This window comes from Parasteatoda tepidariorum, chromosome 1 (assembly GCF_982258835.1).
Source record: "Parasteatoda tepidariorum strain Cologne lab strain chromosome 1, Ptep-v5.0, whole genome shotgun sequence".
NCBI lineage: Eukaryota > Metazoa > Arthropoda > Arachnida > Araneae > Theridiidae > Parasteatoda > Parasteatoda tepidariorum.
This window is the reverse complement of record NC_141755.1, coordinates 23784840-23801583: the sequence shown is the minus strand read 5'-3', so window position 1 is coordinate 23801583 and position 16744 is coordinate 23784840. Positions and strand designations below refer to the sequence as shown.

General features: G+C 29.4%; 1 protein-coding gene across 6 annotated transcripts in view; it reads left to right on the top strand.

Annotated features, from left to right (window-relative positions):
* MED15 (mediator complex subunit 15) overlaps positions 1-16744 on the top strand; it is a 93695-nt gene that overhangs the window by 37342 nt on the left and 39609 nt on the right. Inside the window, exon 1 of one of the 6 annotated variants that reach the window (XM_071180111.2) lies at positions 1738-2004. The exons of 3 other annotated variants lie outside the window; for them this stretch is intronic. In XM_071180111.2, coding sequence (XP_071036212.1) covers positions 1989-2004 — 16 coding nt within the window. In that variant the 5' untranslated portion in view covers positions 1738-1988. Of the gene's footprint in view, positions 1-1737; positions 2005-8980; positions 9233-16744 lie in introns of those variants that run through there. 2 more of the 6 variants (XM_043041544.3, XM_043041543.3) reach the window with 2 other exon arrangements.

Below are 16744 nucleotides of genomic sequence, written 5' to 3'. Positions count from 1 at the left end.
GTTTATTAAATTCGTATTTAATTTTCATTACTATAAAAACTCGTTAATTGTTATAAAGAGACTACTTAGCAATTGTTCAAAAAGTTAATTCCAGATACTTAATTTTAATTTAATTTATTAATTTTATTTTACATTCAATAATTTTAATAGCATATGTTGAGACGGTGAAGTCACACATATGAGTTATTATGAAGGTATAAATATAACTAATTTACATTTTAATAGCTGTAAAATATTATCCAAATATATTCATCGTTAAATATTGCATAAAATGATATAATTTGAGTATTTATTTAGATTTTGTAATTTTTAGAAATAAAAACTTAGTTACGAAGTCATTATTTTTCATCCCTTCTAAAATGACTATAGAAGTTTTAAACATAAATGGTACTATGGTGCATCATACTGTTTAGTCAGTTCTTGGTGACGGAGCTTGCCTTTTTCGAGCAGGCTCAGGCAACAGAGCGTTCGCCTTTCAATGAGGTGAACCGGGTTCGAATGCCAGCGATGGTTGGTCGATACGAATTACGCATCCGGCTTGCACCAATCACAGTGCTGACGTGAAATATCCTCAGTAGTTGACGGATCATGGGTTAGCGCCCCCTTGCCGTCAGGCTAGGCGTGGGAGGTTCTCGTGATCTTCCTCTCCATGTGACGCAAATGCGGGTTAGTTCCGTCAAAAAGTCCTCCGCAAAGGCAAATTTCTCCTAATACTTGATCCAGCAGTTCCCTTGTCTTCTGGATTGGGTTCAAAATTACAAGGCTACGAAGTTGAACATTAGTAGTCGTAAACCCAAAAAATTGTGTCGGCTGTTCAAGGACGGTTATAAAATAAAATAGCACATACATTATGCGATACTCAAGTTATGACTCGAGCGGTGTGCGAGGAAGTAGTACAGCGTATAATGGATAATTGGGATGAGATTTCTGTTTAATGTCACGACACAGATGGAAATAATTTTATTAATTCTGCTGTCTTCTGTGCTGAAATGTCCCGCACTCATACTTATGGTGGTTAGTATGATTTAATGACTGCCAGACAAATTATTACTAAAATTCAATACATAGAAAATTTTTACAATATCACGGACATTTCTTGAAAGTAGTTAAAATTGAAATCTAAGTACTTCCGTGCTCGCAAAGCCGCGTAGCGGGTGAAAAAAATTTGATTAATAAATTATTTAAAACTAATTAAGGCGTTAGGATTAGAAAGGTCGAAGAATTCGAATATTTACAATTCTTCAACCCCTCCAATCCTTACACTATAAGAATTAAAATATAAATGCAGTTGTGCTGTGCATTCGGCTTGGTAACCATAAAGTTTATGTGTTGTACTAGTTCATTTTGAAAAGTGACCAACCTGGTCGCCAAATGCGGCTAGATTTTAATGATACTCAAAATTTAAATAATAACAGAGAATAAATAATAATTAAAAGATATGATGAATAAATGCATTTACAGGTAAATACTGAAATAAGAGACAAATGTATAATTTACAAGTATTTACTTTTATAACTATTATTAAAGTTATGCTTATTACCGCGACTATATCAAGGCATTTTTCTGTCCAGTGATAATGCACGAAACGGTAAGACGAAAATTATCTTTCTGTTTGATAAATAAAGATAAAATGAATATAAATTATGACCTAAATAAATTTTTCTGAAAAATGTTCTCGAACTCGCCAACTTTCACCTGGATAATGTAATTCGATTGTGGCAACCCTTTTCCTTCGCTGAAGCATCCGCTCCTTTTACTCCAGCCGGAGCATCGTATACTCCGTGAATCCGAAAAACTTTTTGTTTCTCCTCTCTTGCTCCTCCTTTTGAATTGCGGGAAAGTTTCCAGATTTCGTCTCCCCCCGAGTAGCCACTGTTTTGAAAGGATCTCACTTGATTTTGTTATTATTTTCTCACTCAAACTGTTTAACATATGTAAGATAAATTTCGCTTTTGTTTTGGTTCCAAATCGAAATTGTTTATGTGGATATGTTCTACTTTTCTTGTAAGTATATTAAATTTTATTTCTATTTTTATTTAAATATATATTAATGAGAGAAAAAACTTTAAAAAATTTAATGCGTATGTATTTTTTTAATTATTAAGAAAATAATTTCATTTTATGTGTCTCTTAGTAACAATTTTTTTATGCTTTTCTCAACATCAGTAAAAGAGATTGGACTTATTCTTTCATTCATAAAATTATGTTCCGTGTAATTTATTCTAGTTACGTCTGTACTTTTTTCGTTAAATATTGAAAATCAAAAATTTCGATAACTTTTGGTTTGTTGGGGTGCAGGTAAATTACGCTATTTTTATTTTATTATTTATTTATTGTGTTGCGACCATTTCGTTTTGTGTTCAAAAAATAATTAAATAAATAAAAGAATAAAAAATGTAGAATTTATTTGAGCCCAGATTGAAGAAAATGATTTTTAAGAAATATTTTATTGTTTTTTTTTCTTAGGTTTTAGGAAACTAACTATTTATACAGATTATATCTGTATTTATCTCTTATTAAATAAAATAATATTTTGGTTTTAAATTACTAAATTAATAATTTTTTGTAATTAATAATTTTAAATTTATAATTTTTTTTATTTTAAATTGATAAATTTTATAAGCCTCAGGTTTTCAGGCAACAACAAAAAAATTGCTATTCTTAAAATTAATTTTATTCTACAATGTAGTAGACAATATAATTACTCTAACTGTAACATTTCTTTTAACTTCTTGATCCGTAGATTTATTGTTACTTATTATTTTTTTACAAAAAAGGATTACATATGGTAAGAATAGTTTTAAAAATCAACCCATAATTTTTTTTTTTTTCTTATTGACTGTGTTCATAGGTAAATTTTAATGTAAACTTTCTACTGTTAGTGCGTGCGTCACTTAAGTTAATTTGTTTATTATTATTTTTTAAATGAATAATTTTACAAAATGATATTGTATTAGAAATTCAAAATTTATTTTGTAGAATACTTGCAACAGCTTTGTTTATTTTAAATTTAGCGGTGCAATTCGCATGTTTATTTGTTTCATTAGACGAGTGTGCTGCCATCTATTTTCAATCTTTCTGTGGTGTTTTGTCAGAGTTAGAGGTTAATTACTAGTTCAAACATATTTTTTAACTGTTAAAATTGCGAGTTTAATAGTGTTTTCTTAATAGTTTAAATATGGGCAGCGTATTTGCACATCTGGAAAATCATGTATTTCGTTATTGAGCAAAATTTATCATGATTTTAACTATTTTTTAAAAAAAATCATGGAAGGTCATGGATTTAGGTCGCCGAAAAACCTAATTTTTAAAATGTTTTTCACGGTGTTCCGATGTTTCGAATTTGTAACAAAATTCCCACTCACAGTCATATTTTATTTGAAAAAATATGTTTTTATCCTGTTCTTTAAAAATTATGGCGTTCTTTCAAAAAATGAAGGAAAGAACATCATTTCTAGAGCGAATTATCTTTTAAACTTTAGTGATTTTAGAATTTATTTATAATTTATCTTTTATTTTAACAATTTAAAATTCTAGTTTAGGCTTTTTATATTACTTTTAAGAAGAAATAATATAGCTTTAAATAACTACATATATCTGATTGTATGTAGTTATTTGCTTTTGTATTTTTTTCTGCTATTTTATTGCTTCAACTCTTTCTTTACTCTTTTTTCTTAAGTTAAAAATCATAAAAATGAAGATGCAGAGTATAACAGTTTTAGTTATACCTATCATTTCAATTAATGTTATTGTAATGCTTTTTAAATTTATTGTTGCGTTTTTGTCAGAGAAAATAGTAACCTCGGTAAGTCGTGAAAAATTCTTGGAATTATTCATGAAAAGTCATGAATTTGAAAATCGAAAATGTAGCAGATGCCCTGTAAGGATCTCTAAATCAGCGGTTCCCAAATGATGTTCAACGGAGCCCTAGATTTCAAGGGGTTCCGTGAGTTAGCACTTTTTATAACCAGCGAGGAGTTATGAAACCTCTGATTATATTTTAAAACCAATAATTCATAATTTATTTAATTTTACGGCTGCCTTTATGAAATTACTTCAAATGAAATAGAAATGGCATTTTCTTAAGGAAAGTATAAAATTTCGAATAACAATATATATTATATGAATATGTTATGAAAAAAAATAAATATGTTATGAAAAAAAAAATCTATTAATATTTCCTATCGTTCTTTTCAAATCAAAATAATCAAATTCTTTAATAAGGAAATATGTTTCTATAATAACCAAATTCAACCTTTTTAGCAGTTCTTTTAAGTTTTTATTTCGATGTAAACCATAATTCGGCTTATTTTAGTCCTTTTCGACTTATGTATACATACCAGAAACAAATTCATAACTAGACTAGATATAGGACTGTAAATTTAACTGTCGGACATTAAAACCTAGTATAAGATTATTAATGATAAAATCAAAGAATATTGGGGAGATGAAGGAAAGTTCTCATAGACTTAATCTAAAACCCCTCCTCTGTAGGATGCGTGAGCACTGCAGGAAAAGCAACCACAAGGCAAAGAATATATTCTTTGGATAAAATGATGAAAAATCTTCATTCCTGTAATTAAATATTTAAAATATAGTCTTTTATAGGTTATAACATTCACAATTGCCCTAAACTGCTAATAAAATTGGGGTTCCGCCGAAAGAAGGTTGATTATTTTGGGTTCCGTTGCAGAAAAAAATTGGGAACCGCTTTTCTAGATAGATTTTACCTGATTAAATTGCGAGTTTCTGTAATTTTTCTTTTTCAGATTTTATATTTTAAGTTAGCTTTTTTTTCTCAATTTTTTAAAACATTTCATTTTAACCATTTAACTTTGACATAAATATTTTTACCATTGTTTATTTAATTCTTTAAACATTTCTGTAATTTTTTTTTCTCCATTTAATTGTCTTTAAATATTTTTATTTGATTTTCAGGTAACTTTTACTAAAAAAAACCCTACTGGTTAGCTAAACTTTATTTGAGATTCACGTGAACTAAGACTATATTGACTTTAGGTGAAAATAAATGCTTTATTTTATTTAATATCGAGAAAGAATTTTAGAACATTTTAAACGTCTGCCTTGTTTTGATAACTGACGGTAACAAACGTCTATTTTGCTTCGTGTTAACGTTTTGAAGACAAAATGTTGTTTGAATATAGTTTTCCTGTTCGTTTTTTAAATACAGTTTTTATTGTCGATAAATTTTAAATATACGTATTGATCATCAATTTTATTTTAACATAATATATTCTAGTTTGTTTATGTAATGTTTCATTTTGTGTCAGCGCCATTTTGTCCCTTTTTTTCGTTAGGAATAATCAATAGGTATGTTATTTGTTTACAATCCTAATCGTATTAAGTCGATAATTAACTTTCGGTTTGTATATTTCTTTATGTAAACGAATGTACGAACTGAAGATTTGTTTTGGGCTGGTGGCCCAAACGCGGATATCACATCAAGACTAATACTTTGAAAATTTTCGAGTTGTGCAATCTATTGCCGTTGTGTCTGATTAATTAAAAACATATCAGGAGTAATTAAATCCAACTTAGGATACATATCAAATTGTTTAATTCTAGATAGACACTATACACTATAAAATGTTTTACACTGTTTTGTCTGTGTTGATTTCAAATTAGCATTTTATTACGAATATTGCTTATGATAGTTTTAACACACAATAAATTAGAAGAAAAAAATTTAATTTTTTTTACGTATAATTATAATTTTTGTTAAATCTTTAAATTGTGGATTAAATTTTAATTTTTAGTTTAAGTGGTTAAACAAACTATTAAAATTAAGATGGTCGTCATTTTCTCTCATCACCATTTTTAATGAATTAGAACGAAATCGTGTTCCTCGCATGCATAATATACATTATCACCCACAGTTCATTTCATTTCCCTCACCTTCTGTAACCTGTTGGGAATTTAGGTTAAAAATATAAACTAAGTATTTCAGGTGATATCAAACCAATCACAACGTGTTTGAAGAAACGTAATGAGGAACTTTTCCAGAATAAATAACCTGAATTACTTATTTGAAATTTCATTTTAAACTTAGAATTGTCTGTCAATTAAAAAAAAAAAAAAATACAGAAGTTTGTCCTAGTTTAGCGCTTTCAAGGGATAATTTTTAATTTAAATATTATGTTTTGTTTATTTTAAAAAGTATCGTAATCAAGGATTACTTAATGTAATTTTGAAATACTAATCTTTAAATATTTCTTCTTTTGGAGAAAGAGCAATAATCTCTAAGCTTGATGGAGTGCTTTTAAAATTTATACCTAGTGTTTAAATTTATTGCTTACTCTTTGAGTAAAAGTTCAAAAAGCCTGGTGAGTAACCCAAACATATTAAAAAGATAGGCCATCATTTAAAAAAGCTGATCCTTATTGACTTATTAATGTTTTATATTTTATTATTCAAAATTAACATACACGTATTTAAATTGATTTTATTAATGACTATTAAATGAAATAATATCAATAAAACATATGTTATATTAGTTTTACTAAGTCTTAAGAGTTCTATCCGCTCCCAACCGAACTCAACTGTCAAACAAATAAGTAAAAACAGAAGTACGTGGTACTTTAGATCCTCTATTCATTTTTCATACAAAATTATACCACTCCAATTTTGCCATCAACAATTTTTGAGAGATATTTAAATTGTTTACAGTTATTGGTTTTTAAATTTTGAATATGGTTCTTAATTTTTTTTGCAGTTTACGTTATAGGAAATTTTTAGCATTATCCAAATCGCTTTTCAATAATTTAAACTGCAATAAGATTCGATTTTAAAAAAATATAAAAACTGTGAAACGTGTGTTTTTAAATTACTTGCACAAAACCGCAAATCGTATCATTTTGTTGCTTTGAAATTTTGAGGAAAATTCCTAGAAGTTTTAAAAATTATCATGCGCTTTTTCTCCGGATGTAATAAAGCGATCTCTTAATTTTCTACCATTTCGGCAAGGTATTGTGCAGTCTAATAATACTACATCATCAAAAGTTTCTTAGTACAAAAAATATCGAGAAATTAAAAATTTAACCTAGAATACAAGATGGCGGGTTTTGAGATTTCTTCAGGGCATTTATTCCAGAAGTAGATAAAATGTTATTAATTTTAATGTAATTGCTGCTTCATACTTGCTTGAAATTGCTTGAAATTGTCCTAAACCTATTTCAATCATGATCTAATTCAACCTAACTGTGCTTTAAATTGATTCAGAACAATTATTTTCTTTTTTAAATTGTTCTAAATCTTCTATAAATTCGGCCTATTCTGTAAAACTGTTCTATAAATTTGTTCAAAATAATTATTATATTGTATTTAAAAGTTGGACAATTAGTAATTATTGTTAATTCTGTATCATTCATATACTTTGCATTAAACAAGTTCATTTCTAATTTAATTCTAAGTAGTTAAAAACTATTGTTCTCTTTATACTTCCAAGGTTAAAGCTGTTGATTCAAACTAATTCGAAAGTGCGAAGTTGCTGCTCCAAATTGTTCCATAGCATACAATCACATAAAAATAGCAATTACAGTGACTCTCTCTCTCTTTCTCAGTAGCAATTACGGCCACTCTCTGTTCCAGAGTAAAACGGTCGTTAATGGAGGTCGGCCGTTCTTTGGGGTTACCTCCATTGATTTCAAAATTTTATCGAGCGTATTTAATTTCTTGCAAACGATTTTAATCATACGCACTGTCATTTTCTTGGTGCGGAAGTGCCTCTTATGCATGGCTTCATGAAAACAGAATCGATAAATAAAACTTAGTGTCAATATAAAATGACCCCTAATTATGTGTAAAAACAAATTTACCAATTATGAATGATAGAACTGTTTTAAATAAATAAACAATTATGACTATTTTTGTCTAAGTTTGCATTTAATTTTATGTCATAAAAATTAGTTAGCTTTAAGTTTTGTTTGTTTGTTTGCTTGAGATGCTCAATTTTTTTTAAAACTAAACTTTTTTTTTACCTAATTTAACTTTAAACTCTTAAAAAAAAATCATTGATAGCATCGTCTTTAGTACACTCTGACTACATTTGATGAGGAGGTTTTGATGGTCTCTCCTAAAGGTTTTCTTCAACAAAAAGTTTATGGAAAACCGTGCCTCCCAAGAGTTGTCTTAAAAAGAGGAGATCGCTTAGAGGTTTCACTGTAATAAACTATAATTATATCCCTATAATATTATTAAATTTTTTGCAAAATATTAGTTCTAATGAAAGCCGAATTTTTTGTAGTCTGTTTTTTTAGGTGGTTTTTTTTAAAAAAATAGACCTTTTTATTGACTTGGTTAAAATCCGGCAACCTATTTTAACGCCTTTATACAAATTTCTGTTTTAAAATGATATTGGTCTTAGTTAAATATCTATTATTAATCGTGGTGGCGCAGGAGATACAGCCCTCGTCTCCCAATGAGTTGATTCGGGTTCAAATCCCAGTGATAGCTGGTCGATACGAATTCTGCACCCGGCTCGCCCCGACCACAGTGCTAGCGTAAAAATCCTCAGTGGTTGACGGATCATGGATTAAGAGTCTCCTCGCCGTCGTTTCGTGATTTTGCTCAACATGTAGTGCAAATGCGGCTTAGTTGCATCAAAAAGCCCTCCGCGAAGGCAAATTTCTCCCAATACTTGATCCAGCTGTTCTCTTGCCTTCTGGGTTGAGTTCAAAGTTACAAGGCAGTGGAGTTGAACATTGGTAGTCGTGAACTCAAAAATTTGGTCAGTAGTTCAACGACGGTTGTAATTATAATATTATATTAGTTAATGGACTATTATCATTTTTCAGCTGTTATTTACTGAAGAGGAAAAAGTTCTGTTTTATGAAACTTCCTGTTTTACTAATCTTAAAGAAGGAGAGGGGGGAGTGCCCGATAAGGCTTTTTTTTTATCTTACTCACACCTTCAAATATTCCTAAGAAATAAATGTCCTTATCTGTTTAAAAATGAAAGTTCCTGTTTAATTCCACACTTCAGTGAGTGTTTATCTTTCTCTTCAAAGCTTTTGAATCCTTCTTTATTGAAAACGTGATTGTGTAATGTATATATATATAAGTAACTGGTTTACTTTTTTGTAAATATTTTATGCTCTTTATCATTGTTTTCCGTCTGAGCTATATTTATTTTCTCTGAGTCTGCTGTGGTGGCATCAGTAAACGAAACCTGTCATGATTTCTTTTTCTAAATTAAAGGCATTCAGGTCGTTGGGTAAGATATAATATCTATTAATAACTTTTTTTTGTTGCTTATTTCGTTCTTTAGTTGTAATAACATAATTAAAGTAAACGTAATTAAAATTTATAATTCTTTTTATTTTTTAAAGCTATAAATATGTGGATATGGATATTCAGTGATATGGATATTTTTACTCTTACTGTTTTCGTAATGATTTGAATACATTATTTGACCATTTCATTTTTCCTCGCTTTAATACTTTTTATTTATATCCTGCTATATATATATATATATATATATATATATATATATATATATATATATATATATATATATATATATATATATATATATATATATATATATTCAGTGAAACCTCCAGGTAAAACCTCTTCTATGTAGCTACTTTCTTTATTTGCAACCATTATTTTTTATGTCGGGAGGCACGGAATTATTTCCATAGACTTTATGTTGAGGAAAACCTATAGGAGAGCCAATCAAAACCTCTCCCAGAATCCGGGCAAACTTCTGCAGTAAATGCGGAAAAGGTCAAACAAGGAAACACGAAAAAATATATATATTAACAAAACAAGTAAGTTGATTAAAATGTGTTGTTGTTACATATGGCTTTATTGGAAATATTAATCCATATACAATGTTCAACTTTAAGTGGACTTAAAAACAAGGAGTAAAAAGGAACAAAATTACAATAACAAGCAAAGAAAACACATGACAAACACATATTAATACAAAAAGAACACATAGAAAAAAAATTAAAGTAAGAAAAAAATATATATATACATATATACAGTGAAGAATGAGGAGTAGTCTTTACAGAGAGTTTATGTGATCTCTGGCGTCCCAGTAAAGTTTACATAGATCACCCCGCTCTTGGGATTGTTTGTCCAGTAAAGGGCATACAAGCAAGTGGTCTGAGTTCATGGTTCCCGAATTGCAGATTTGGCACTCGCTAGATGGAAGGATACCTATTCTGTTGAGGTGCTCTGCCAAGCAGTCATGGCCTGTTGAGAGTCTGAAGTTTGCCACAGCCTTCTTACGAGGACTGTGACTGATTAAAATGTAATTAAAATATTTGTTAGTTTCTTATTTAGAGAGCTTTTTTTGACGATCTCATGTTACAGTCAAAGTGCTCTAAAAAAGATTCTATTTGATTTATTTTTAATATCGAAAGTTGAATAAAGTTATTAAAAAAATTAAATGCAAATTTAAACGAAAAATATGATTGCTCATTTATTTAAATTAGTTCCATCATTCATAATTAGTAAATTTGTTTTTAATCATAATTCTATCGGTAGGGATCATTTTTATTCACGCATTATTTATGAATTATTTTATTGAAGAACGACCAACCTCCACTAAAGACCATTTCACCATGGAACTGAGATTTGATTTGTCGCTCCCGAGAGTTTTCACTAATATATATATATATATATATATATATATATATATATATATATATATATATATATATATATATATATATATATATATATATATATATATATATATATATATATATATATATATATATATATATGTTATAAAGTAATTACAGCAGTCTACAGCATTACCATTGCTCACTGGCCGCTTTTACTTCCGAGTGGCTAACCACTCACATCGCGACTCATCTTTGTACTGGATCCACCTGGAGTTAATCTTTCTCATGAAATTGTATTGTAAATAAAATCATATATATCCATATTTGCATGCTTTGGATTTAAATTATATTAGTTAAGAAAATAATTTGTGTAAAATAAAAATATCCTTATTGCCGATAATGTAAGACTTCCTTTTTGATATGAAAACGGGCGAAATTGCTCCATAAATTTTTATCCGATTTGTTTTAAAATGTGACTGCTTAAATAGCATAAGAGTAGTTCCCATCTTTCTTTTTTTTTTTAAAATTTTGTTAACGAAATTTCATTGTATTGTACAAAGAGTATCTTAAAAGTCAGTGTTTAATACTTATTTCAATATAACTGACATAAAAGAAATTCTAAAGCTATGTATGCTGTCAAATGAACTTACTAAGAGTGAATTCTGAAATCAGTGTTTTAAAAGAACTTCAATAAAATTTCGATATTAATACAAGCATTAAAATTGTACGTTCCATTCACGTTAAAAGTCTAGATCATGGAGGTTAAGGATTCGCCATTTCGGAACCAACGGCTTGATTTTGGTTACACTGTCAGTATTGCGCATCGACTGTCTTTACTTCCCTGAAAAGCTTATAGATCAGAAGCGCTGTATGCGCTTTAAGCCATCCGTAGGATGCTTCACATCTCAATGCTTCGCAATGGTAGCTTAAAACATTAACCACTGTGTCATTGCGGTTTAATTTTTTTCACGGTTAAAAAGTCTTTCACGCTACGAATTTTTAAAAATATTTTTAATTTTTTTTGGACTGTGGTAGCAAATAAGATTTTCAAAAATGTTGCTTGAAATTATTTCAAAAGTATATGTTTACATAGATAAAATTTAAAATTTTCGTGAAATTTAACAAAAAAAAAAATTCTTTTGTATTAAAATACTTGCTTATAAAATTACAAAAAATTGAAATATTCTTTTCATATTAAACTATCTCTAGATCTAATTTGTGCCAAAAAAATTCAATAAAATTATTTTTTAAAAATGTAGACAAAAAAAGGTTTTAAAAAAATGTCTTAAACATTACAACTTAACGTGTCATTAAATAAATGTTATAATTAATATGTATATAAACTTTGCTTTTGTTACCTTGAAAATGTATATTCACAAAAAATAATTTGATTTCTAACATCTAGTTCATTGTTTAGATATAAATATAATAAAAATAAGAAGTTCATTTTGGAAAATTTCAAAGGTCTACTGTCCCCTCTCTATTTAAATTCAAGGATGAAAAAAATTTTGAGATTGTTGATTTAAAAATGAAATATCCATTTTTGATAAATGTTTAATTTACGGCAAGATTTTCTGAAATTCCTTCTGCTAAGACTTAGTAGACAATGCACATTTCTGTTGTTTTCTCTGAGCTTTAAAAGATTAAGTTTTGAACTTTGATTTTGCAACGTAGAGTTTGAACAACTCAATAGTCCGTTTACTATCATATCAAGGGTCGCATTCATTTCATCGACAATCACTTCATCGACACACCATTTCATCGACACCACTTCATCGACAGGCCGTTTCATCGACTAGGTCATTTCATCGACAGGCCGTTTCCTCGACATGGTTGCTTCGTCGACAGGCCATTTCGTCGACAGGGTCATTTCGTCGACAAGTCATTTCGTCGACAGGGTCATTTCGTCGACAGGGTCATTTCGTCGACAAGTCATTTCGTCGACAGGGTCATTTCGTCGACAAGTCATTTCGTCGACAGGGTCATTTCGTCGACAAGTCGTTTCGTCGACAGGGTCATTTCGTCGACAGGGTCATTTCGTCGACAGGGTCATTTCGTCGACAAGTCATTTCGTCGACAGGGTCATTTCGTCGACAAGTCATTTCGTCGACAGGGTCATTTCGTCGACAAGTCGTTTCGTCGACAAGTCGTTTCGTCGACAGGGTCATTTCGTCGACAGGGTCATTTCGTCGACAAGTCATTTCGTCGACAGGGTCATTTCGTCGACAAGTCGTTTCGTCGACAGGGTCTTTTCATTGACAGGATCATTTCGTCGACAAGTCATTTCATCGACAGGGTCATTTCGTCGATAAGTCATTTAGTCGACAGGATCATTTCATCGACAAGTCGTTTCGTCGACAGGGTCATTTCATCGATATGATCGTTTCATCGACAGGGTCATTTCATCGTCATATCATTTCGTCGACGGGGTCATTTCGTCGACAGGGTCTTTTCATTGACAGGGTCATTTCGTAGACAGGGTCATTTCATCGACAGGGTCATTTCGTCAACAGGGTCATTTCGTCGACAAGTCATTTCGTCGACAGGTTCATTTCATCGACAGGGTCATTTCGTCGACAGGGTCATTTCGTTGTCAAGTCATTTCATCGACAGGGTCGTATCTTCACCTAGGTTATTACATCGACAGGGTAGTTTTGTCAGCAGGATCATTTCGTCGACTGGGTCATTTTGTCGACAGGGTCATTTCATCAACATGATCGTTTCATCGACAGGGTCATTTCATCGACAAATCATTTCGTCAGCAGGCCGTTTCGTCAACAGGTCATTTCGTCGACAAGTCATTTCGTCGACAGGGTCATTTCATCGACAAATCATTTCGTCGACAGGGTCATTTCGTTGACAAGTCATTTCGTCGACAGGGTAGTTTTGTCGACAGGGTCATTTTGTCGACAGGGTCATTTTGTCAACAGGGGTAATTTCGTCGACAATATTAAGAGAAGATTATTTTGTAGGCAAAGTCATGCGTAATTTTGAAACTAGTCTTATGATTCTTTTACAATAGACGTTATGCACCTTGCACTTTTTTGTAATTTAGTATATTTCTGAAGAAATTTTTTAAGCCTAGCCTGATGCAAAATCTTAATAGTATGTTGAAGTTGCCGGAAAAAAGCATTTCATTTGAAAATTGCCTACTCCTCTATTCATATCACGTTGCAAAAACGAAACATTAATTGTATTTTACACATTTAAGTTGTATATACGCAATTTTTTCTAATCATATTTAACACATTTGTTTCTAAGATTAATTTTTAATGTACATTATTGTAGATTATCATCCCAAAAGCAATTACAACAACTATTGTGAATGATTCTTGATGTAGGGAGTGAATGACGGGTGAAATTAGGAAGGAAAAAAAGACGGTATAAAATGAATCTGTGAGATAATGAAACCATGTGGTCGATAGATAATTTCAATGACAAGGTTTTTTCGTTAACAGGCCATTTCAGCTGCAAAAATTTTCTGTCGATAAAAAAGAATTATACTTATATAACGTTCCCCCGCAATGAGTAAAACGCATTAATACAGTTTAAAATCTTGTCCAAAAAAAAAGAGAAGGAAAAGGAACTAACCTTTGCAATGATAACAATGGTGATGTTTACAAAGAATTTAATCCGAAAAACACAAACCTTTTAGATAGTTAGCTAGTAAGATTACTTCTTGTTTTATCAAAAATTTTATATATTCCCTGTGTTTAGATATTTATTTTTTTCAAGCTCAGTTGATTTTTTTTTATATGCAAGTAATCGTTAATTTTGTTACTATTGACATATTAATAAAATTTTCTTACATGAAATTTCAATATTTATATATTTTCTCTTTAAAAGAAAGATCGATATAGGAAAAAAACAAACTAAGTTATATGAGTGGCTATTACGAAGGTTGGCGAGCGAAGTGAGCAACGGGCTGAACTTCCTAGTATTATAAAAATCTTGGGGAAAAAAATGTATGAGGGGAAAAATAAAATGAAAATCCAACTTGGGAAACACATTGGGAAATAATGTTGATAAATTTTTTGTTCTAATCCTCTTCCTCGTGTCTTTTTAAGCTATTCTGCTGAAGAGGGAAGTTTCTGACAATTCTTGTGAAATTTAAATGAAATATTATTTGAAACAAAAATCTTGTTCTCGCATTTCCAGTTTATTTTATTTCTTATTTAATTAATTATTTATAACGTTGTGGCGTTTAATATGTATTTTATCCTATATGTTCCCAAAACATTTATAAGTTCTTTTACCTTATAAAATAAACTTCGCTAAAGTAAAAAAAAATAATAAATAAAAAAAAAACTCACAATGACTGCACATCCTCGGTATGCGATGCAATCGAAATGATATAAAAAATGGTTCTAAATCAGAGGAGGGGAGGAAACCTGTTTAATTGGTTTTTATGATCTAAAACATTTGGGGGAAAAACGCAATTTACTACGATATAACAAATAAATTGACTTTTGAGTTTATAATTGAGGAGAGTTATCTATATGCATCTGATTTTATTCCCATTAATGTTTTATTAAAATAAGTTTAGCAAACTTGTTTTTTTACTCAAATATTAAAATGTTTTTCTTTTCGATTTGCAAGAGAATAAAAATTTATTTAAATTAATAAAATTTGCAGGGAGAGTATATATTTTAAAGGCGAGCAATAAGTCCTTTAAAAAGCGTAAATGGAAATGTTTTAAAATATCATGTTTGACATGTGTCCTGATAAAGAAATGTGAATTTTTGCTACCTAAACGAAAAAAGTGGAATTTTGAATGTTGATAGAATATTTTGTGAAATTTTGCCCTTGTGGTTTTTGCTATGCGTGAAAATTTTTATAAATTGTTTTTCTCATTTGTAGTCTATTGAACAAACTTGATATTTTAAATACATATGCATTTTTTATTTTCATTTTTTCTACATTTTAGTTTTGAGTCTCCTGGCTTGTTCAGGCAGAAAATAATCAAAATTTTGATTGGCGATAAGTCGTGCTAATAGTGGTCAGTAAGTGTTTGAAAATTGTGTTTTCATCCTGTGTAGAAAATCAGTTAAAAATTTCAGCAATTATACTAGTAAAAAATTGGTCAAATTTTAATTGCAAATTTTTTTTTTCTTTTTTGTAGAGTAGGAGTTATTTATTCTTACATTTAAATTCCAAGCTTGACTTTTTGTTAATTTTCTTTTAAGCAAAATGTGTCTAATTTAAGGCTACACGGTACCCTTTTTTAAAAAAAAATTTTAAGGCCTGTAATATTAAAAGTAATAATAGATTTTCATTTGTATTATATTATTAAACTGATTTTCAAAAAGAAAAGGGAAATCGACAAATCACAATTTAAAAAATTTAAATTTTTTTAAAAAATTCAAGATTTTTTTAAATTTTTATAACTTTTTTAATTTTCAAAATTTTTCAGTTATTTTAAATAATATAAGTATCTTAGATTATTAGGAACAAAAGTTAGTATGGATTTGATGCTCTGATACTTAGTTGAATCTTAATTATTTTTATCGTTACTAAACACGTGGAAAACCCGAAAATTCTAAAAACTCCAACTTCAAATTTTTATTAAAAAAAATGTATACATCTCACACTGAAATCCATACTAACTTTTGGTCTGTATATACATAAAAGTTTCTACAAAAAATTTCAAGGCTTTATCTTTAAAGGGAAAAAAGCCTTAGGGAATCGAAAACAGTGGCATCAACAAAAAAGAAAGTCTGAGAAAATGACATTTAAAGTAAAGAGAACCATAAAACCAAAACTAAAAATGCTTGTACAGTCCTACTTACTTAATATATTATAAACAAACTTATTGCTGGTCCAAAAACACTAATTTACTTGAATATTAATAGTATTATATTTTTTCACATTTAAAATTTATGTGTAACCTGTATCGGCTAAAATACACGTAACATTGGTTTAGACAAACAAAGCAATAGGATTAAAGAAATAGCTAGCATAATTATATAAATATTCAGTCAATCAAGTATAACAAATATTCTGTTACGAATGTATTTATAAATTAAAAAATATTAGTCTTAAAAAAGACTTTTTATAAATAAAAATTTAGTAAAAACACAACTTTAGAACGCATCCATCAAACACCGAACATAAATAAACAACAATGCTTCTAGAAGTGAAAGTGA